The 22,542-nt window shown below is 40.2% G+C and overlaps 2 protein-coding genes and 1 long non-coding RNA gene across 4 annotated transcripts in view; 1 reads left to right on the top strand and 2 right to left on the bottom strand.

Moving 5' to 3' along the window:
* Window positions 1-1,891, top strand: part of LOC131883541 (uncharacterized) — a 2,500-nt gene extending 609 nt beyond the window's left edge. The window contains exon 2 of the long non-coding RNA XR_009373617.1: window positions 1,065-1,891. This is a non-coding gene — a long non-coding RNA (uncharacterized LOC131883541). The remainder of the gene's footprint in view (window positions 1-1,064) is intronic.
* Window positions 1,892-2,713: 822 nt separating this feature from the next.
* LOC131884070 (N-lysine methyltransferase KMT5A-A-like) lies at window positions 2,714-3,289 on the bottom strand. Its single transcript, XM_059231706.1, has one exon. The coding sequence runs from the start codon at window positions 3,287-3,289 to the stop codon at window positions 2,714-2,716; it is 576 nt and encodes a 191-aa protein (XP_059087689.1).
* Window positions 3,290-10,499: 7,210 nt separating this feature from the next.
* The window catches only part of LOC131883662 (uncharacterized), a 33,316-nt gene continuing 21,273 nt past the window's right edge, over window positions 10,500-22,542 (bottom strand). The window contains exons 3-7 of one of the 2 annotated variants that reach the window (XM_059231176.1): window positions 13,347-13,649; window positions 12,631-12,753; window positions 11,903-12,026; window positions 10,967-11,413; window positions 10,500-10,875 (exon numbers count right to left, since the gene is read on the bottom strand). In XM_059231176.1, the coding sequence (XP_059087159.1) occupies window positions 10,679-10,875; window positions 10,967-11,413; window positions 11,903-12,026; window positions 12,631-12,753; window positions 13,347-13,649 (1,194 nt within the window). In that variant the 3' untranslated portion in view covers window positions 10,500-10,678. Of the gene's footprint in view, window positions 10,876-10,966; window positions 11,414-11,902; window positions 12,027-12,630; window positions 12,754-13,346; window positions 13,653-22,542 lie in introns of both variants that reach the window. The other variant, XM_059231175.1, reaches the window with a different exon arrangement.

The following is a 22,542-nucleotide window of genomic DNA, read 5'->3' as shown; positions in this document are numbered from 1 at the left end:
TCACCATAGAAAACCATAACTAGAATGCTTAAGTTCAACAGGAGCTGTACCACATGAGCATGTTTTTAGGTCAGCTGACGCGGTGGAAAGGGGACAAAGATATTTCGTGACATCTCGCTTCAGAAAAGTTGAATCATTCTCATGAAACGTTTGTTATTCCTCTTTAATCTTAATTTCTTTTGAATCTTACAAATATACAGGTAGAAGGAGTGGTAGGATAATAAAAAACATGCTTTTTGGGGCATAATACATGTAACATGTCAAAAAAAGATTTGGACATTAGTAAAGCAAATCATGTACTATATTGATTGCCCTTGTTTAGCAACGTATCTCGAAAATCTCGAAAGTGTAACAAAATGTCTCCGAAATTGCAATGCAATGATGAGGCATTCGGAATTTCGTTTCAATCTCCGGCCAACAATGTGCTTGAATGTGGGGGACATGATTGCGCCTTATACGTAAACAAGGTAATTCCGACACCTCTGGAGGTCAGCCTGAACCCAGGCTTGTTCCTTGCCTTTCAGTTAAGTGTTTTCCACCACATGGATGAAAACTTTAACTTGAGCACCATTTTAACCTCTTCAAAATTTCGTTCTTAAAAATGTGGTAGGAACAACTTACTCAAACCCGTTTTATGAAGCGTGCTGGACGAGAGCAATTGCTTGACAAGGAAGTCTTATTAGGGGTTTCTACTTTGAATTTGGACGAGCCGTCAACGATTCACATTTGCACCATAGTTGTCCTAAGTAGCTTGACTACGAATGAAACATTTTTTCCACCAGCGACAGCTGAGACGAAAACATGCGATCGCAGCGCCCTTGATCGATCTATATATGAAGTTATCTATGTTAATCACTGCTTCTACCTCGCAAGAGCGTGATTAAAAAGAGTAGACCTCTCACGCCAAGCTCCAACGACATTCAAGATGCAAAGGTCATAACTCCAACCATTTGTTGCGTCAAAGGTCTGGACCGTTGTTTATACCTTGGTCTGTTCAATGAAAGTGATTTATATGCGAAAAGAAGATTAGAGATATGTTCAATAAGCGATTGATTTTTTTTTAGGTGGAAGTGCGAATATCCGTCAACGCTAATGACAGACAACGATGGAACAAGCAGAAACGGAGTGTTTGTGTCGGAGACTCACGTACTTCATCTGGTAATGGAAAATAACCCACGCTATTGGTGGCTATTGGTGAGAGTGGTGCTAGTTTTCCCTCAAAAGGATGGATGCGTGCGAGAGATCGGAGTTAAGACATGTCGCGAATTGTTGACTACAAGGGACCGATATCTCAATTGGTTATGCTCCAAGAAAACAACCTATTACGACTTGAAAAGCCTCTTCATTGATGTGCATACAGATCGCCTCTCCGGCTTGCCAGTTACTGAGTGAATTAGTCGACCGGCGACTTTATTGAACTTATTCTGTTACTTCCGGAGAAAATTTCCAGATCTAGTCGTTCCTGAAAACTTCGTGACCGACGAGAGGCCACAATATTCTTCGGGAAAATTTCGCACTTTAACCAACGCTGGAATATCCATCATCAAATCACCAGCCCTAACTACCCATAGAGCAACGGTCATGGCGAGAGTGTTGTGAAGGCCACGAGGCTCCTTCTCCAAACGACGACAGTAAACGGTGATATTGAGTACGGTAAATTCCAACGTGGAGTTTTGGATTGGCGAAAGCTCTCTATCCAACGTCAAAAGATCGTGTTGTTCGGAGGACCTTTGGAATCGGACATCTTTACTCACCGGAAAAGATTCGCTCTTGATTGACATCAACTTCAAATCGGGGAGATTGTGAGGGAGAAAATCGAGAAGTATTACAACAGATAATATATATACTCGTTCCCTGCGCCCTCTTTGCATTGGTGACAAAGGCGATTCTACGACTTTCGATTCAGGTTATAAAACACAATTTGTTAGATTGTCGTTGTTGGAAATTGTCGGGATGATTAAATTCATTCTCTTGGTGGACGTATATATTGGAGGAACTGAAGATTTCTTCGTCCAGGAATCTCGTCTCCCACGCCTACTCTCGTTCCAATACGTCAAACACTGATATCGCCAAAGCCGTCCCCGCCATCTTCCTTCCTTCAAATTCGACGTTTTAGTACTTAAAGACGAAACGAATTGAGCCTTAGAACATTGCCAACTTCCTCTCGAAAACATATCATTGAATTATTGCATATTGTGTCTATTCGATTAGCTCATCCTAGAGATCGCTATTTTGTCTTAAGAAGGAAGTGCCCGTTCTTGCGTTTTGGGAATGACGAACTGAAGAAAACGACTTCTTGAATGAATATTTTGGAGTTAATTTTCTACCCGTCCAGTTTTTGGTACTTTAACACTTCACGGTCGATCATCCTACCATGAACCTAATTTTCTTATTTTTATTATGTTAATTATATAGAAATTCTGTTTAAACGATGGCTCATGTTCGTGCCCCATTGGGTCTTTGTCATCGGATTTGGAGCCAAAAGAAAAACGCAAGTGAGACCAGAACATCATAACCCTGTACTAAATCCCAAAACAAACGATTCTATAATATCTTTAGAGGTTAGACTTGACCAGTGACACAGAAGAAATAGACATAACCCATCATCAGGGTTTAGGTGTTGCAAGCAAGAATCCGAAAACACCTCTCATACCACATAACATGATATCATTGATTGCTCGAGTGCTGATCCAAATTTCCGGATTCGATGAATCTATTGAGCCAGCCATGGATGGGCCGCAATGCTTGATTTAGAGCGATCTCCGTAGTCAAACAGGAGTTCTGATCCTCTTTTTATCTTCACACGAGCTAAGAGGATCAACCTTGGTTGGCCTTGGAAGGTGATTAGTTTGGTTTGAAGATTGGGTTGGATTCGCGAATGATTAACCAATCGGCTGGGCCGATTGGATTGTTTGGTGGCATCAATGCAGTAATTAAGGTCGTTGTAATTGAAATAGTACATGTAACAACCCGTACTTGGGTCCAGGGAATACTTCCTTTCCCTCTCTTTGGCACGTGCGATATTGATCAATTCCCCCGCGTACTCCAGAACAAATTGACCCTTTTCAAAGTCTCTGAGGGCCACAACTCCACGCCCTTTCTCGGGGAACATTTTCACACCCACATGACACTCATTGTCATTATCTGCCGAGAGGCGGCGATAAATTAGTTGGCGATGCTCTCTTTCTAGGGCAGCAAGCGATCGCCGGGTGGACCGTCGGAGTTCCACTTCATACGTCATTTTCTGACTAGTTGTGGAAGAGTGAATGCATTCGACAAACTTGGGCATGACAATTGAATGGGAAGGCCATAAAGCAAGAACGATGCTGAACTTGGGGTCATGTGTGGATGGGTGGCTTTGGCAGGACGGTAAGAGACCCAATCTGTTCACTCGAGCATTCAACGGGGAGACGCCATTAGGCTAAGCGAAGGCAGTTTGAGGTGTTCTTTATGCATAGGTTATGAGACTCCTTCCCTTCCTACCCCAGGTCAAGGTGCTTTGCCCAATCTCAGGGGCTTAGAGGAAAATTGGACATGTTACTTCGTAGGTGTCGTTAACTGGTTAGATGACATCAACTCTTGTCTTGAGCATTTGCAAAATGAATAGGATTATCTTTTCGGGTCAAAGACATCTATGAATCTGCTTTCTTAGTTGCCCCTAGAGACGCCTACATGAGCGTTGCGGGTGAGCATACATATCTGTGTGTCAACAGCCGTCAAGTCTATAGGGACTGCTTATTTCATAATGAGACATCTTGCGGCAAGAAAAGGAAAGACAGCGTTAGTAAACCCTCTGCTAACGGTGTTTCTTGCGTCGTTGTAAAGAAAGAGGATTAACAACCCTAGATAACAATTGACGTTAATGCATTAACATTGCTCTTTTGCAACTCTGCAAGCTCTATTCTGAACAAGTTATCAAACAAGAAATAGTGGTAAATTTGAATGAGCCATTCAGCAATATCAAGAATCCAAAAAGAACTTGAATATTATATATTACTATCAAATGAATAATCACAGGTGTTATTACAGTTGTTTTCTTTCCAATTATATCACATTAGTAATGGCATGTTGGGAAGCCATTAGCCAGACTCAACATATCACTCTGAATATTCTCACATCAAACTAAGGCAATCTTTTTGATTGATACTAACTCATTTCTTGGAAATTAACTATTGCCAATTAATTTCCAAGCTTTCTGGTACCAATCATTTAATTTTGATAATCGTTTGATCCCATTACTCCTATTAATGGTTCTATAGGGTGATAGGTTGCAACAACAATAAAATAAAGGTCGTTTATTGTCTGAACAGCACATACACCAAGGTTGATGATTAAGAGTATGGGTTTAGAAGTTGGACTAGCTTCCTTAGAAAAGAATCAAATTAATTATTTCGTGGCGGCATTACTATTCATTGCTAAATCAGAACTCTCATCACTAGAGACACTGAAAAAAATCAATTGCTCCAGGTGAAATATGGAAATATTATTGTCTTTAAAAAAGACGAAATATAAAAAAAACAGGCCTAATTATTAAGAAAATGAAAAAGATATGTGTCACAGGTATCATACGTTGCTTTTGTTTTTTAATCAAAAGTAAGTGTGAAATCTGAGACTTTGTACACGACTGAGTTTTTATGATTAATTTTCAATGGAGCCAAAACAGTGTTTCAAAATAATCAAGTTTGCAATACTTTATCTAATGACTTTGTCAACTATCAATAACTAACTGAAGTAAAATGGCCAATTGTGTTGAAAAGAAACTGTACTAAATGGATTATTTTCTCTGCACTTTTATTTCATTGTGCTTGTGTCACAAAATCTCAAATTGGGTGTTGCAAATTTTACTAAAGCCAAAATTGCAACTTTTTAAAATGCATCGTCCTCCCACAGGTCTAAATTTCAGATGCCACAAACTATTGACACTGTTTTATATTTTTTTTTGAAGACGAGTTAGCAATGAACGGTCTTGTTCATTGAGAAGTTAAGTTGAGGATTGCAACAGAAAAAACGCACCACTGGAGGCAGGGCTGAATTTTCTAAGCAAAAATGAACGTAACAAATGACTTGTCAAAGTATTAAAGTGCAACATAGATGCCAAGATGCATTATTTATGTTCTTTGGTACAAAAATGTGACAGAAAAATGTCAAATTTTATTATTATTAGACACCAAAACTGCTGTTTTCCGAAAATATTGTCAAAATCACCTGAAAGTTTGAAAATGCCCCAAAATGACAAGATATTTAAACTACACACTAAAAAAGTTCCTACTCATCACTCTTATTCTACAATCTCGCATAAACTCAAATCATTCATGAGAAGTTTAATCACTTTTGTTTGTATCTGTCTTCCCGTGATTTCAAAAGTTTTGAATGAAGCAAAAAGTCATGGTTCTTCCCTACTGACGCTCTTTTTCCTTTTTTGGCCGCTAGAGTTTGTTTCACTCCTACCTTGTGGTCCCTAATACTCCTTTAGGTAGCAGCTATCTGATGATGTCAGCTCAAATTTTGGGAGGTCACTGGGGTATTTGTCTTTGCAGTAGAGGTACTAAAAACAAGGTACAATGTGCAATATTGGACAAAAAAGTTTTTTCAAGGTTTCGAAAAGTCTTTTGTAGAAGTAGAAACTTTTGAAGTGTTAAAAAGTCCAAAAGCATCCTTTTTTATTGAAAACTATTTTTTTGCATCTTAATGAATGTGATGATTTATAAAATTGTAATGCAATGCAAACCATTCCTTTCATGAATAAGTGGATTGGAAGTCTGATTTAATCGCTTGACAAAGAACTATTTAGCTTCAAAAGGACGATTTACTTCCCAAAATTTAACGGTGGCGTCATCTTCCTTTCCTGCTTCAATATCTCAATTTTGTCTGCTGGAAATAGCTGTGAACCAAGGTCGTAAAATATAGGCAGGGGCATCTCAAAAAGTTAACAAATAGAGGGGGCGGTGAACGTCGTAGCGGATATAAGAAGGGAAGAGCATCGCCATAAAACGGTATTTGTTCAAATAAGAACCCCAATATGGCATGGATGACCCAATGTAGGTACAAGCACAATATTGCATTTCACCCTTGAGACAAATATACAAACTATTTCTCCTTATTTCAATGATATGGATGCTAAAGGTTACATCCAACAAAGGGTAGCCGGCATATTCATTTAAGAGTCTTATCCACAATATTGATAAGCTTTTTTTCAACACCAACACTTTTAACAAGCAATTTCAATTCTGGTCTTGGGCATTTTGAAAATAGGTAGGATTATCTTTTCGGGTCAAGGATATCTATGAATCCGCTTTATGAAACATGAAACAACAAATATGAGCTTCTTACAAGATGCTTTCTTGTTTTAATTCCATTTTTTACGCAAAGGCATTTCAAATTTAAAAATGGATATTGACGCATAATATTTTGTAGATACAACTTGTACAGGCTTTTTGCTGAAATTCAATTGCATTTTTTAGCAAAACCATATCCACCATAGTTCTTGCATTTGATTGCATTGCCTATATCATGTAGATATATAAACACATAGCCTGATAATCTCTGATAAATTGTTGAAAAAATGCGTGTTAATAAACTTTTTGGTTAATAATTTTTAGTCACTGATCATACAATAAAATAATACTACAACTGACTATGTTAGTATATTTTGTATGTGTAAAACATTCTTTGCCCATTAAGCCAAGTTTGAGAATTATTAACAAGATATATTCTTAGACTTAGTAGTTGTTGAAATTATGGATGATATTCTAAAAGCGATTGTAGCATTAAAATTACTAATCTTGAATTTCCAAATATTGCTTGAATTGATTATCAAGCCATGGAAATAGTGCCTCTGAACTGTTAAATTAGTTTTCAATGGTAAATTGAAAGTTTTACAGTGCTTTTTCTGAAAAAGATAATATTCATTAACTTTCAAAAATTTACTATTAATTTGTTCGGTAAAAAATGCTCAGAATGTATCTTTCAATAATATTCAACGTATTTGATATCTTGTCTTTATCTAAAATTCCATTTTGTAATGCTTTGAAGAAGAAATAGTCATTATGAGTTTAAAAACTAATTCAAGGCCTGAGGAAATGAAAATGTAAAAAAACTCTTTTACCATTTGATGTGTCAACATACCTACAGTGCGTAAAAAACATAGTTTTCCCATGAAGTTCAAAATGAACATAATTTGAGATATCTTGCTATAAACCATTCACTTTATTAGTGACTAATGTAGTTTTTAATAAATATGAAAAAAATATTACCTGTTTTTTGTTGACAGTTCGTTTTAGATTACTCAGGTCATAGCTTTTGTTTGTAAAGTTTTGTCATGATGAATGTTGTTTTTGTTTCAATTTCAGTTTCTAAAAGTAATGTTTAAGTAATGATGGTTGGTTGAGATATAGTCCAGAAAGGAGGTCATTTGCATATTAAATTTGTTGATTAAAAGTTGGAAAAAGCACATTTAGATGGCTTTACTAACCAAATTGTTCTTCTTAAAACAAGATCAATTTATACAAAAGTCTTCAGGAATCCAAAGTTTGATCATTTTTTGGCCACTAAGTGCGGCGATTTTAGCAAACCAATAAAAATTCTAATTTTTCAAGTTATTCATGAGTTTGTTTAAAGTTTTTGTCACGTTTTCGTCGGCCATTATTCAAAAAATCATTTTCACAGAAATCATAAGTTACATATCCAATCATTCCAACTAGTCTCATCATCCAACATATTTGTTAAGATGTCACTTCTGCTGTTGAATCATATTGTATTTTTGACATTGTTCAACATTTTGGATGCTTTGTTATTCATCGCTTTTAGTTTATTCAGAGATATGTTGCTAAATATATGGCCCAAAATCCCCTCATTTTGTAGCCCATCCTCACAGGTTCACCCCTGCCCTATTTTATCAAATGCCGTCACCCACCTGAAAGCTGAATGATTCGTAGTGCCAGTGCTGCCAGATGGCGTTTTAGCCCGCCAGATTTTGCTACTTCTGGCGCTTTTAGATTCTGTCTGGCGGGGAGATTTTTCTTTTGGCGGAGAAGATAAATTTGGCCGTTTTCTGGCGTTTTTAAACTTTGTGCGGCGGGTAAATTTTCAACTTTGACGGATGGACAGATTTAGGAGGGTTGCTGGCGTTTTGACTGACTTTACACGTTTTTTTGATCCAAATATCAACGAAATTGGCTTTTTTTTCCTCAGCTTTGAGGATGCTTTGCAAGAATGCAAGTTGTGCGTCGGCAATTACATCTCATTGCACTTTCAGTTTCATACTTCACAAAAAAGGATTAATGTACTGCACACTTTTGGGCACAAAGTGACGCGTTTGAATTGTGAATCATGCATCACTTGTATTATCATCAATTCATTTCCCTAAAAATAACATAGCTATGTTTTTAGTGCAGATACTGTAGAGTACACTTTTTCAATAGGGGTTTTCTAGTTTTTCAAGTTGGTGTTTTCAACTTCAGAGGCAATCACTGTGCTAACGGCTGTTTTCCCAATTAATGTATCAGATGTGGCACAATTTTGGACAAAACGGCAAAACATATATTTCACTGAAATCAAGGTATGGCTAAATAAACATAATTTTTCACTTGTTTCAGCATAACAAAAATGTCCCCATCCTGTTCCCCCCTCTTTCGAAACACCAAACCGTGGACAAACATGCAGGACCACTATGAAAGCTTTCAGAGTTGAAAACCTTTTTCTGTCATAGATTCTATGATGTTTGAAGGGGGACTATAATTTTCGGCAGATACCACGTCACTCACTGTCACTCTGACTAGCATTGTTTTATATGCACTACTAGAATGGATTCATATGAGTATGAGCAACATGCTCAACACCAGGATAATACGCTCTATATTCACTAAAAACTATGAACCATAGTTTTGCTTTATGAGATGCAATGTTTCAAAGTAGTTGAATTGTGAAATCCACAGAGCAGGGTAAAATATCCGTAACTCTGCTATTATCTTTTTAATTTTTGCGGACTTCCTTACCGCTACCGGAATTGGAATCCCAACAGTTCAAGACGAGAAGATTATTCATTTTACTTGACTTTTATTTATATATATTATTTGATCGACCAACGAATTGGAGTTGGCTGATCTGGCTAATCCTTGAATTGCATTTTTTGGCCCATAATTTGGCAAGAGAACAATGAGATTGTTTGATAACTGAATTCAAAAGGCAGCCATACTGAAATGAGAATTCAAATATTAAAATCGCCCAACATTGAATCTCACAGGTAGAAGGCCAATTGAATGACCAATAACAACGTTAGGAATACACCCTCTTCCACAAAATTTTGTCCCGCCAACATACGAGTACTTAAAAAAGTTTTGCGAACGCCAAATGTTTCATTTCATTTGGCGAAGATTTCACGTCCGTTTTAATCCCCATCAAATCTCATTGAATTGCGATTAAAACGTGCCAATGAACGAGCCATTATCAGCATCCATGGCTTTGCACAGTGAACAGTCACATGAAGCAATTCATTGCAAATTTAATCCAAGTGCTCGATTTGACTAGCCTCGCCAGTCTCAACAAAGTCGTCATTAGAACAATGAGCTGTTGCCTCTAAATTCAGTGCAATGGAAAACCTACTTCAAAACTGATCTCCAAGAAGGATAGCCATAGCCTCTGCATTGCGAATGGCTTAACATAGACCCCAAAGGGCCCTACTTGGTGTTTCCCTTAGAGTGTGCATTGGAGAAGGAAACCTAAGGATACGACCTGGCCTCCTGGACCCCTTTACTCTCTGTTTTCAATTGGTCATTTTCGAAGGAGGCCTTTCCTACAAAAAAAAATCAATTCCCACTTTTTTTAGACTAGCCACAACTACTCGATTCAAATTGTTCTCAAGCCTTTTTGCTAGTGTATGACTGCGTTTGAGCGAGTCTTCCCACATATATTCAATCTGCGAACCCACTATGTGGAAGGCCAACCCGTTAGTCCCCTACAGTATGTGGGAGGGCCAATCCTTGGTGAGGGCAGATTCCTCGTGGTAAGGACGGTCTCCCCGTGTTGAGGCTGGAGGGTGCCCTGTTTTAAGGCCAGACGATCACCATCAAGAGGACACAACATAGCTCATTTGGTCATGCCGGCATGTTGCCCTCTCTTTTCTCATCCTCGCCCTGCCCCTCCCACCCGGTGTGTGGATAGACCACTGGTGTGTGGATGAACAGCTCTGCAAGTGTTAGGAATTTACCGCCGGAGCTACGGATTGGGTATCCCCTCCCCAAAAAGGCAGATGGTGTTATTTCATGCTGATATTCGCACTTACCATTTCTAGTTATAAACCCGTTCCAGAGAAATAAATAACGGTCATATTATTGAGTTCATCATAATGAGAATATGACACCGACACTCGAAATTAAGCAAATTTTCTAGAAGCTTGCAAGTAGCAAATAAACCCGATTTGAGGCTTAATATCTTATATGTTGTTTTTCTGAACTTCTAACTTTAACGCTCTTCGCAAACAATTTGGCATCTAGAATGTCAAAGTATTTATTTTCGGTGTTTCTTGACACTTCTCATTCTTAGACCAAATGGATCGCGTTCCAGGGTTTTCCTGAATTTTATAAGCATTCAAATTTGAGTGACATTTCCCCCAAGGCAACCTCAATTTTAGACAATAATTATGACACAGTTCTGTCACCAATATGTTTTTCTTGTGATTGGTTTACACCAACGAAATGTTTCGCAACATTTCCTCTCGGTTTGGTCTGGCTCCCTTTACAGGCTTATGGCGAGGAATCCGGGATTTTCTCGGCGTCCGAATATTCTTGGGCGAAGAACATGTTTCTGCACTTGAATTCAAGTTAGATGGTTTGTTGGCAGAAGAAGAGTATGATGGGACCTGGTTGGACAAGGCGCTTCCTAGAATGAGATCGCATTTATTGAATTATATTCCACTCTTCAACAAATTTAAGCTACTCATGAATGCAAGAGAAATGTAAGCCCTCCTTACCAGAGGAGATTGTGTTCATGGAATCCACTCCAGAATCATGGCTGAATGTGCTTGACGTGTCACGAGCTATTTGCTTGAGCCTGAATCCCGTGGAAGACGAGGTGGGTGAAACTGAATACCTAGATTCTAATTCGTCCACAAGATGAGACGAGGGCGGGAGATCGGGAGATGGGCAACAATCTGTCCAATTAGGATGAGAACTAGGTAAATCAATGAAGCCATAATTTGTGGTGGTGGTGGTAGTGCTTGTGTTCGTAGCGAGGCCCGTGGTGTTGGATCCAGTAGTTGTTGTCGTCAAATTGGATGTCGCTGAAATGGGCACGTTCCTTTGAGCCACATTCAAGTGGGATCGAGCCAGGTCCCGAAGTTGATAGGATTGGTCGTTTATGTTAGAAAGCTTGGAGCCAGAGGTGCAAGATTCAGCCTCACCGTAAGCAAATTTTAGCTCTGGAAAAAGCATGAATTTTTATGTTAAAAATGTTTGACTGAAAGGGGTGATTATGGTGCAAAGGCTCGACGACTCGATCATTGGTAAGTCCATTACGGTTCAAAATGGATTGAATGATTTATTTTTGTTGATTAATTGAAGACCTGCTCTGTTAAAGACTTTGAAGCAGGTGCTTTTTGTCAAAAATAGCCAAGACGGTTCATTCTTTTGTGCAAAAATTATCTCCGAGCTGAGAGGGACAAGTTAATTTTGTTTAAATTCTGATTAAAGATAACATTTGTAGGGTCTTTGAAAATGAGTTACCCAGATTTGCGCGTTGCATTAAAAAACAGGACACATAACACAATGTTTGGCTGTCTGTGCATCCGGCCTGGTTTTCATCTTCAAAGACTTGCGCAGCAATGGATAACTGACCGATTGGCTGACTGAAAACTACTGGTTAAATCGTCATGGATTTCTAGTTATATGATTATGAGGATGCTTCTTACCTATTCGTTTTCTGGCCAAAATGTATTGCTCCATGGAAGAAGAATCGGTGAATTGTTTCTTGGACCAAAACTCTTTGGCAGTCTTCATCATGCCCCGCTTTTCACGGCACACATCGACACAATTCTGTTAGGATATGAAACAGAGATGAAAATTTCACGACCAACTAAAGGAACACGAGTTTGTAGAACCTGGCAGGAGTCGCATGCACAAGAGCTTGAACGTTCTCATAAGTGACTAGTTGATTCTTTAGCTGGCTTGGCTCCAATATGGCCAGCCAGCCTCTTTTATGGGTACATCTCCCTATCCCGAGTCAATGCCCAAGATGGGGTTGGAAAAGGTAAATAGTTAAAGGTACTAAAAATAAATCGCGTTCAAACTCAGTGAAGTTGTTCAAAATCGTGCTAGCGGTGGCGATCTTTGAAGCCTGACAATAGGTGCAAAGGCGTACCCATTCGTCAATGCCATTTGACACAGAGTGTCAGACGTAAAGGCCGAAAATGGGTCGCTTCATAGCCTTTGTGCCTGTATGGGATGGGTCATGGAGGAAATACGTGTGACCGGACAAGGGCCTGGGGCTCTCGTATCAATATTAGTTCCTCTTGGGCCATCTGGATATTTTCCCACTGAGGGAGTTAATTTCGATATTTTGAATCTTGTACATTCCAGTAGCCCTTGCAAACAAATCAGAGTTCAGCTTTACTGGCTCGCTATTACATTCGCCACTCACCTTGATTGATTGGAACCATTCTCGGATACCTTCGGGCTTCCTCAAAAGCATCCGTCCCTCTTTGTGAAAGGAGAGAGCAACCGTCAAATAGCCTTTTTTGTCGACCAATTCCACCTCCTCAATCTGAAAAAATGAGCGTTTACTGATTAAAAAAAATCATGCAAAATTTTGGCTTATTGTTTGCGGCGTTGGCCATTCGTGAGCCAGAAAGTTTTGACAAGGGGATGAATGGAGGGACTTTGAAATTGAAAGGGCGTAGAAATTTTGACTACTCCATGGTGTGGTAATGTCTTGAACCTCTTTTTCCCGTCATACTCGTCAATAGTTGTCTATGCCCTTACCTCGCTCCTGCACCTTCCTTGCCACCTGTTAAAGCTCTGTATTTTGGCGCAAAAAGCATATTCTTAATAACATCTCCATTCTTTTAACAATGAAAATTATGGCCCAATCGAGGACCTTGTCTTGGATCCCAATATCATGAAGCTTGTTCAACAAAAGGCAATAGTCTAATGCATGACAGGCCTTGACATAATCAAGATAGACTACATCAACTGACTCGTTACACTCTAGCCCCTCGATGGCCTGCCCCCAATCCTGGTTAATTTTTTGTCCATGATGCAGAATGCACCACAGATGTTTTTGCAAATTTATTCCTCTAGTTAGCGAGTAACATTGGTGGCATAGAACTCAAAGAGGTGACCAAAAGGAACCCTCACCTCCGCCAATTTAAGTTTGAAGATGAATCCTCCCATTTCGGTCATCCTTGAGGAGCCCTTTTTGAAGCACTGAAGATAATCCGGGGTCAAGATAAAGAACCGCTCCTTCCATCGCGAGAAGATTTTGTCACGTTGTTGCCATAACAAACCCTTTCTCAAAGCCGTGGCGTAAGTTATGGCCATATTCGTGGATCCCCTCGTCCCACTATCCGTGGCGGTGGTGGTTGTGGTCGTGGTTGAGTTCGTCTCATCCAATCCAGAGTTGAACCCAGATTCACTTGGACACTCGCCTCCATGGAGAGCCTTCTGGAAAAGGACAAGAAGAGCATGTGATAATTCAAACTCATTCTTATGATAATCTGCGCTCAGAAAGGCCTGTTTTGTCTTATTTGTTTTTGTCGGTATGGTCGCTAAGAATTAAGAAAATGGCTCAGAATTAAGAAAACGTCGTGAAAGCGAACGGTCTACTTTACAAAGCACAGCTATCTGAAATCTAAATTGTGAGGCAAAAGCAGATTTTTCTTATTTTCAGGAACAAAAAATTCCGTATAAATTCTGCAACACTTTTTAAAATTCTATGTTAGCCCTTAAACGAACGAGCATAGATATCCAATTAAGCTTGTAAAGGAAAAGAAGAGCAATGAAAAATCATATTTGACGCCGTGTCTAAGGAAGGTGCTCTACCACGTCGTTTGCTACTCTCCTCTATGAAATCGTGCAATCTAACATCAGCAACAAAAGGAGAGTTTATGGATGTTTTGCGGGTTTCTCCAAAGCATTCAATAGGGTGGACTGGAGGCGGTTATTCCTCAAACTCCAACTGTGGCAAATACCTCGTTCAATCTAAGTCCTGTTGGCCAACACCTACTATTAGGACGCTGATGCTCCATTTGCTCTGATGAGGACCTATCGCCCTACTACTTCACATCGATTGGCCTTCCGCAGGGGGGGTCCACTATCACCAATACCTTTCAATATTTACGTATGCGACCTACCCAAAGCACTCACCAACCGAGGAAGGCCTCACCATCAACCATTTCCCGGCACGATATATAACATTCACAAATGATCTGGTACTCACGGCCGGTTTAACGGTGGAATTACAAAATACCATCAAAATCCTCCACGATTATTGCTCAGAGAACGGCTTTCAAGTCAATACCGTCAGGACAAAGGCCATGGTATTTCATAAAGGTCGTTTGCCTTCCAACTTCTTCCATATCAACAATGGCCCGATTGAAATTGTCAATCATATTAACTATGTCCGTTTCACCTTCTCCAACCAGCTCTCCTTCACCAATCACCTCAAATCTGCAATAACCAAGCTAAGGCTGGGATCAAATACTTATGTGCAAAAAACTTCCCATCAATAACCTTCCCACTCTGAAAGTTCTTCAACCCTACCGGATCTACATAATCCCAATTTTCCACTACGGCCTACACCTTTGACTTCCCAACTCCGCCCAATCTGCCCTCAAATCCGCCGATGCCACCTTGACCAATTCAGCCATTTTTTTGCGGACTTCCTTACCGCTACCGGGATTGGAATCCCAGCACTTCAAGACGAGAAGATTATTCATTTTACTTGACTTTTATTTATATATATTACTTGATCGACCAACGAATTAGAATTGGCTAATCTGGCTAATCCTTAATATAAGGTTGATCCGGAATTTTAGTCAGAAACTTATCCAAGTCTGACTTAAATCCTGCTATTGGATCAACCCCTACATAAGCCCTACGAATATTTGAGGGCAGCAAATTGAACAATGAAGGAGCCCGAGAAAGAAGAGAGTTGAGAAAGAATTGACATCAACGACGGGAGCTTCCAAAGGAACCAAGATTTCTATCATTTACCGCTATCCGCCTGTCTATGGACTGTTTGTAATTCCCTATTCCCTATTTGCATGTGCACTAAACCAACTCTAGTCAATTCTTTTTTACGGGTTTTTTAGCCGATGCTTGGAAATGATTTCCCACCAAGTCAAGTTATGTTTTATAAAAAAATTGATCTACCAACGAATTGGTACCTGCCGCTTTGAGTCACCCCTGAGCGTAGGGCTGGCTAGGTATCGTTTGCAGGAAACGGTCCCAGTTTCGCTTAAAACTAGGCAAGGGTTCATCTACTACGTAGAATTGTCCGAGATGTTTGGGCAAAAGGTTGTACAGTGTAAGGGCTCTATTCAAAACGAAAGAAGCCTTTAAGAGTTTATTAGTAAACGAACTCGCCTTGTGTCGAAGGGCACAAGTAATGCCTCCTCTGTCACTCTGGGAGTGTTCAACGCCAGAATTGGGGCAAAGACAATGGAGACAATTGAACGTGAAAAGAATAAGGTATCGCACATATCTTCGTTGAATGCTATATAATTCAAGGGACTGGAGTCTTTCTCAATAATTCAGGTCGCCTACACCAGCAATGTTTCTTGTAAAGCTCAGTTGCACTTTTTCTATCTTATTTAGCACTGCTGAGGTCATCTGGGCCTAGATGGGGGAAGCATCACAGACGATATAATGACTAGACCTCGCATAGCGCGAGGAAAAATGCGAACGTTTGCCTTCATCAGCTGGTACATAAATTTTGGTGTACAGTGACTCATGCTTTTTCATCCGCCAGCGTGGCCAGATTCAGAGTGAGCTTGTCACTGATAGCGTTCGTTGAAGGCCCAGCGATTGTAGGTCGTTACTACTGATCACGCAGTCACCCTCCTCTTTTTTGGTGTACTGAGTTGTTGTCTTAAAATCCACTTTCCTCTGCACTGAGGTCGGGCCAATGCGACATCTAGTCGTTATATGATCTGTGGGAAGCATACTCCAGGTGCGGCTGAACTATACATTTGTGTAGAGTCTTCATCGTAAACGTATCCCTGGATGTGAATGTTCTGTATATCCATCCGCATGTTTAAAATACCTTACACACTTTAGTCTGGATATGTTCGTCAAATTGTCTTTGGTTTTCAATGGTTATCCCTGGATCTTTATTACAGTCGACTACCTCTATATGGTTATGACGGTCATCTAGATATGATGGTGTGCCAATATTTTGGGATAGAAAGACATGGCCTTAAATTTCCCGCCGTTCGGTTTCATATTTTGTCCATGTACCCATTCATAGACCCGATCTAAATCATTTTCTGAGTCTTGATTGCAATATGAATTTCTACCAAAAACTAACTTTATGTCATCTGCATATGACGAGATTGATGATTAAAGGGATAACCTTTGTAAGGGAGAAATAAAAATGATAGATGATAAGGGCCTGGGGTACACCAGAAGCTACATTTTGCGTGTGTCCCAGTACTCCGTCAACTTTGACGTTTTGGGTGCGACCCGTAAGAAATTCTCTGAGCCACTCTCGAACATTCCCACTAACACCTTTGTCAGTTAAATAATTGAGCAGTAAAGCATGGTCTACTTTGTCAAAAGCTTTAGTGATGTCCAGGTATATAACGTCTACACAATCATAATGCTGAAGTCGCTCAATTGTGTCGTCAAAATGTTGTACTAATTGCGTCAGAGTGCAGAAATGAGCTCGGAAGCCATGCTGTTTGTCAGGAATGTTATTTTTGTCGTGAAGATATTTTTCAAGCTTTACTTTAACAAGCTTTTCCATAACTTTGGCAACGTTTGACGTTAGTGACACAGGACGGTAATTCGTCTCCTGATTTCGCTCTCCTCCTTTATAAATTGGGACTACGGGAACATTTAGGCTACTGATGGGGACCAAATAATTAATCACGGAAAGTTGCAACTAGAACTGCCAATTTACATTTTTAATTAATAATTTAATTAATGCAAGGTTCGTTTGTTTGCTGGTACCAATGTCAGTGATGCAAGTTTGGGGTTTCAAACACGTTTTTGAGAAGCTGACCCTTCTTCACATTGCTATATGAGGAAATAACAGCTTCGTTGAAACCAGTTTGAAACGCCATTTTTGCGTCACTGACATTGGCAGGCAAGTTTGTTTGCTGGTACCGGTGCTTGCCTAAATGTCTGAATATGGGCTGTTTTAAATCGCTCAGGCACCTTCCCTTCTGCCAATGATCGATTCATCAAGTAAGATAACAGTGGGGCCACTGATTGAGAGGTAAGCTTCAAGAATCGTGCGGTCACACCATCTGGGCCTGGAGAGCTAATTTGTTTGAGAGACTGGATTGCTTTGGTGACGTCATGTTCATCAACTATCATATCACCTAGTGAATGAGTTTCAGCAGTACTGATGTGAAGCAAGCACCGACAGGGCAAGTAGTCCGGTGCTTAACTTGCCCAAGTAGGAACTTGCCCAAACTTGGGTTTGTACACAGACACTTGAGGGGAAAATGGTGTGGCCAAACTTACGCGAGAAATTTTATACCAGGGCAATTTAAGTCAGCTTATACAAGAAAGGCAATAATGTGCACCAACAGTGACGCAGCAATGTGGCTTTGGTTCAATGACTGGTTTGTTTCTAGCAATCTAAATGTAGCTACGAAGAAAAAATCCTCATTTTGCGGTTTTCCTGAGCCTAACGCCTCTGGGCTACCTACGTTAACAATGTATCTCTGCTTGGGCTAAGCTTGCCCAAGTTCTAGTACTTGGCCAAGCTTTGCTTGTAAACAAGTAGTACTTGGGTGTCTGTGATGACTTGCTACTTGCCCTTTTCCCATCAGTAGTCAGCAGTGGCTTGATGTCGTTTGTGGCAAAAGCACACTGCGATGGGGACGAGTATAAAAGAGTACGACAGTGAGTTCAGCGCACCGTTGCGGTGAAATTTTGAACCTTCGATTCCGTTCCAAAACAATGAGTTTAAATGCGTCCCAGATCCAAACCAAACGCATCTTGTTAAATGTTTATGCGCTTATTGGTTAGTTATAAGGCTGAAGTTACTCTTTAGGCATCATTACCTGCAATCACAGCAACACCAAATTCAGATTATGCACTTTTTCCCCAGAAAATGGACAAAGTGGCGCATAAAGTGGTGTTTAAAACATTAACTTACGTTTAAGGATGTCTGAAATGCAACTTCAACCTTTAAACTAACCTTTAAAGCAATATCATTAAGAAAAACGAGTTTGGTGTGGGACTGGGACGCATTTAAACTCGGTGTTTTGGAACGGAATTGAAGGTTCAAAATTCTGCCGCAGTGGTGCGCTGAACTCACTGTCGTACTCTTTGGACGAGAACACCGACCCAACGTGCTCGCCAAGCACGTTAGCCAATTCGCCTGGACGAGTGACCGCTTCGTCATTAAGGCGAAATGGTCGAGCAGAGGGTTTAGACTTGCGTTTAGAATTCGCATACGTGTAAAAACCTTTTGGGTTCAGTTTCACCTCCTGTACGATTTTGTTCTCAATCCTTTGTTGTTCATTTTCAATTTAAGTATTAAGTAGGATATCAATATCTTTGATCTTGTTGCTTATACACTTAAGCTTTAACGATTGATTGGATAAGGAGTTTAGTTTTTTTATCACGACACCTCTCTTCTTAAAGAGACGCTTTCTGTATTTTGGTATTTGATGCGACGAGTCCTTGCGTGATAAAAGAGGTACATCTAAAGAGGCACACACCTCCTCCAATGCGTTATATAACATCTCAGTTGCGCCGTCAATACATTTTTTTGTTCCATTTTGTCAATAATGCTCAAACAACGTATCCTTGCGTTAATCCTTGCGCCCAGTAGGATTTGTCAAAAAAGGAACTTTGCTAACCCAGTTTCAGCTGCTTCGGTCCGTGTGGAAGTTTTAGCGTTGTCTATGGTGGTCTGTATTTCGAGAATATTATGGTCAGAGAGATGAATTTCCACTACTTGAATGTCTGCCACTTTGTCTGGGGCATTTGTGAAAACTATGTCCAGGATACTTTCCAATTGGTGGCTTTACCGACATGTTGCGAGATATTTTCCTCGATCATGAACTCTTCTAGCAGTAGAAAAGATGCTGAAGAGGCCTTTGGCAAGGGAATGTAGCCCAAGGGGGGGCTCGGACGCCAATACTCGACGATGGTTGTTGGGAAATTAAAATCCCCCATTATCAGGTCACGGGAGCATGTGGCCTTTGCCAATTCTATCTGGATTCGGGAAAAAATCGGATTTTTTTTATGTGTCATGCTTATAAGAGATCTTGCCATCCCCTCGAGCCGTAGCAAATCCCTTTTCTGTATGTATTTGCCTTGTACGAGTAAATCGAGGGTTTCCCTTGATTGTTGTGGGCGAGCATATGTAAGATTGGGGATTTGTGTATTTGGGAATTGTGCTAAATGGAGTGGAGGATGATATATTGGGGTAGTCGGAAAAACAATTTTTATGCCATATCAGTCACACTCTAGTCAACACTATTAACATGCAGACCATTGCATTTCTTTCTTCTTGTTTTGAGCTCTGTATATGATGCTCATACCCACTCTTTAATATATTCTATTATCGGACATGGCCAAGAGACGCAAGAAAGGTTATAAATTGCATGTTGTCTTTTGCTTGTCCCTTCTAGTTTTTCGAGGTAGAATAATATCAAGATGTTTTTAAATATTTTGTTCTGAATTTGTCAACGGATTTTGAGCACCATATATTGTGGTATTGCAATGCGTCTTAGCCTTTGAAGGTGACAATTGACAAGGAGGCCTTAGCTTTTGGAGCCCAGCTACTGGGGTGAAAAGAAGGATTGACTACTCGCTCCGATCTGAGAGAAACTTCTTCACGCTGAGGGCCGTGTCGTTGCAAACCTACCTCCAGAGGGATACAATTGCCCGAATGTGAACAACCTCAATTCAAAGATCGAAGAACGCATCCATTTTCTGGAAATTACACTGTCGTACATCCAACTCATACATTACCACTTTAACTTAAACAATGACTCCAACGATCCTCGAGTCCTCTCAATAACCTACATGGTCCTTGAGAATTTCAAATACATTTTTTTGTGGAGAAGACCAGCCACCGATAAAGGCGTCATGCAAAGATTTGCCTAAGCCCTTTAATTTTAGGCGATGCTTTAGGCGATGCTTTATGATGGGACACGTTGTTTTAAAAATTTGCCCTCTTTACAAATCTTTGCAGAGTGTCAACTCAAATATCCACAAACTTCCTTACCGCTACTGGGAATGGTATTCCCAACAGTTCAAGACGAAAAAGTTATTTGGATCAATCACTATAACAGTAATAGGCTAGAAGATGGATGTGAAAATTTTTAGTGAAGCACTACCACTTTTTTAAAGCGTCTAGTAGAAACCGGACAAGAACGCAATCGTAATCAGATCGTAGAATCTCATCCATTGCTTGTTTCAATTTGAAATGGAAAAACACATAGTCCAAGATCTCCCTTAGAACTTCAATATCAAAATCAGCATCAAGACTAGTTTAGGTCCCTTTCATTTAAAACGTCTTGCTTGATGGATTAGGCTTTAGGGCTACCCAGGGATGACATTTAATATTCACAGAACGTCCTCCAAGTCGATTCGAAACTTTCTCTTCAGTGGGTTGACTCTCAGAACATGGTTAAGGTTGTCAAACTTGGGGATTAACATTTATTTTCTTCGCTAAACTAAATCCAGCCGATGGGCCAACAGAGCCTTTTGTCTTGTACATAACGAGTTGCAGTGAACGCGATAAACGTTGTCTCCCACACGTATGTTTTCCCATTCGTCGCGTCAAATCAACCGACTCTTCTAAGTCCTAAAACTTGCTGGCATTTCTCGTCTCTTTTTGTTGTTTTTCCCAAACCATTTTCCATCATCCCCACCTCTTGGACGGGGGACTATAGCAATGGTTATGTAATAAGTGCAAAAATGAAGGGTTGGAAGAAGAAGGCGATCATTTTAGAGTCTCCTTGTGTATCAAAGAGTGGAAGGAGGAGGGGCTCGCCAGGTTTGGTTGAATTCCCAAGCATATCGGTAGTAATCCTGGGTACAACTTGCAATTGAGTTTTGGAGTTCTGGGAGAACTAGGGATCAAGCATTTTGGTTCCCATTCGGAGACAAAAGACCTCTCGCTCATTGAGGTTGACAGCTCTGCCAAATATCACTCCCAGATCGGTGAAGCCAGCCACAATAACAATATCGGTATGAAGCAATCCGTCCGAGTCAGTCCAGTCGTAAAAAGGTCGGAGATCAGGCATGATTCGCCAATGCAGAAACATTTTTATTTACGCATGACATGAGCAAATGAAGGGCTAACTCAGTCGTTCGACAATTAGTGCATACACAATCAAGTCGGGTGATTTAAACCAGTTAGGAGCTTCCAAGACGCTTTATTTTTCTTTTTACTAGACCTAGATACCAGGCACGTCTCATGGTCGTGTATTTAGTAGACCCCTGACTTGGCCTTTTTATTGGGTTCAAATGCGTCTAATAACTCCAACCAGGTATCAGGTAATCAAGCCCGGCTGTCATCAATCGACCTATGTACAAATTCAAGTACATGGAGCATGGCTTGAAAAGTCATTTGTTTCTTCTGTTGTGTCTCGCTTGTAAGTGAACTCCGAAATGTTTTGCCCGCTTTTGGATGGAAGAGGCGACACTTGAAAACATTCACGCAGTCCAATGTAGTCCTTCGCTGGACACCGATTGACTCTGCCCCCACTAGTGCAAGCTAGTGCCCCCCTGTATTGCCCCCTTACGCTTCACGAACTATGTTTTACCTTTTGCACTTCAGAGGGCGCTTTGTCATTCAGCCTCTACCAAACAAAGGGCCGATTGGGCGAATTCATTTCTATTGCATTATAATGCGTTTGTGTTGTTTTTGGCTGATTCTATCAAAATCTTATTTGTGAATAGTGCCCTGGGTCACATAATGTCCGGCAAAGAAATTGGGTTCAAGGCAAGGCAAGAGCAGTTTATTTAGCAATCGACCGTGCGTCTTCCCGTTTCCTTTGGGCCGTGTGACGTTGCAAATAAGGGCCCTTATTAGAAGAATATAGCAGTGAGGTCAGCGCACCATTTTTTTTTGTGCGGACTTCCTTACCGCTACCGGGATTGGAATCCCAGCAGTTCAAGACGAGAAGATTATTTATTTTACTTGACTTTTTTTTATATATATTACTTGATCGACTAACGAATTTGAGTTGGCTGATCTGGCTAATCCTTGAATATAAGGTTGATCCGGAATTTTAGTCAAAAACTTGTCCAAGTCTGACTTAAATCTTGCTACTGGATCAACCCCTACATAAGCCCTACGAATATTTGAGGGCAGCAAATTGAACAATGAAGGAGCCCGAGAAAGAAGAGAGTT

Source organism: Tigriopus californicus, chromosome 7 (assembly GCF_007210705.1).
Source record: "Tigriopus californicus strain San Diego chromosome 7, Tcal_SD_v2.1, whole genome shotgun sequence".
Classification (NCBI taxonomy): domain Eukaryota; kingdom Metazoa; phylum Arthropoda; class Copepoda; order Harpacticoida; family Harpacticidae; genus Tigriopus; species Tigriopus californicus.
The sequence above is the reverse complement of the archived record's forward strand: the minus strand, read 5'-3'. Positions and strand labels throughout refer to the sequence as shown.

What these genes read in the sequence shown, in the direction of transcription:
- LOC131884070 (XM_059231706.1), bottom strand. Translation starts at nt 3,289, where the DNA reads ATGCCCAAGTTTGTCGAATGCATTCACTCTTCCACAACTAGTCAGAAA.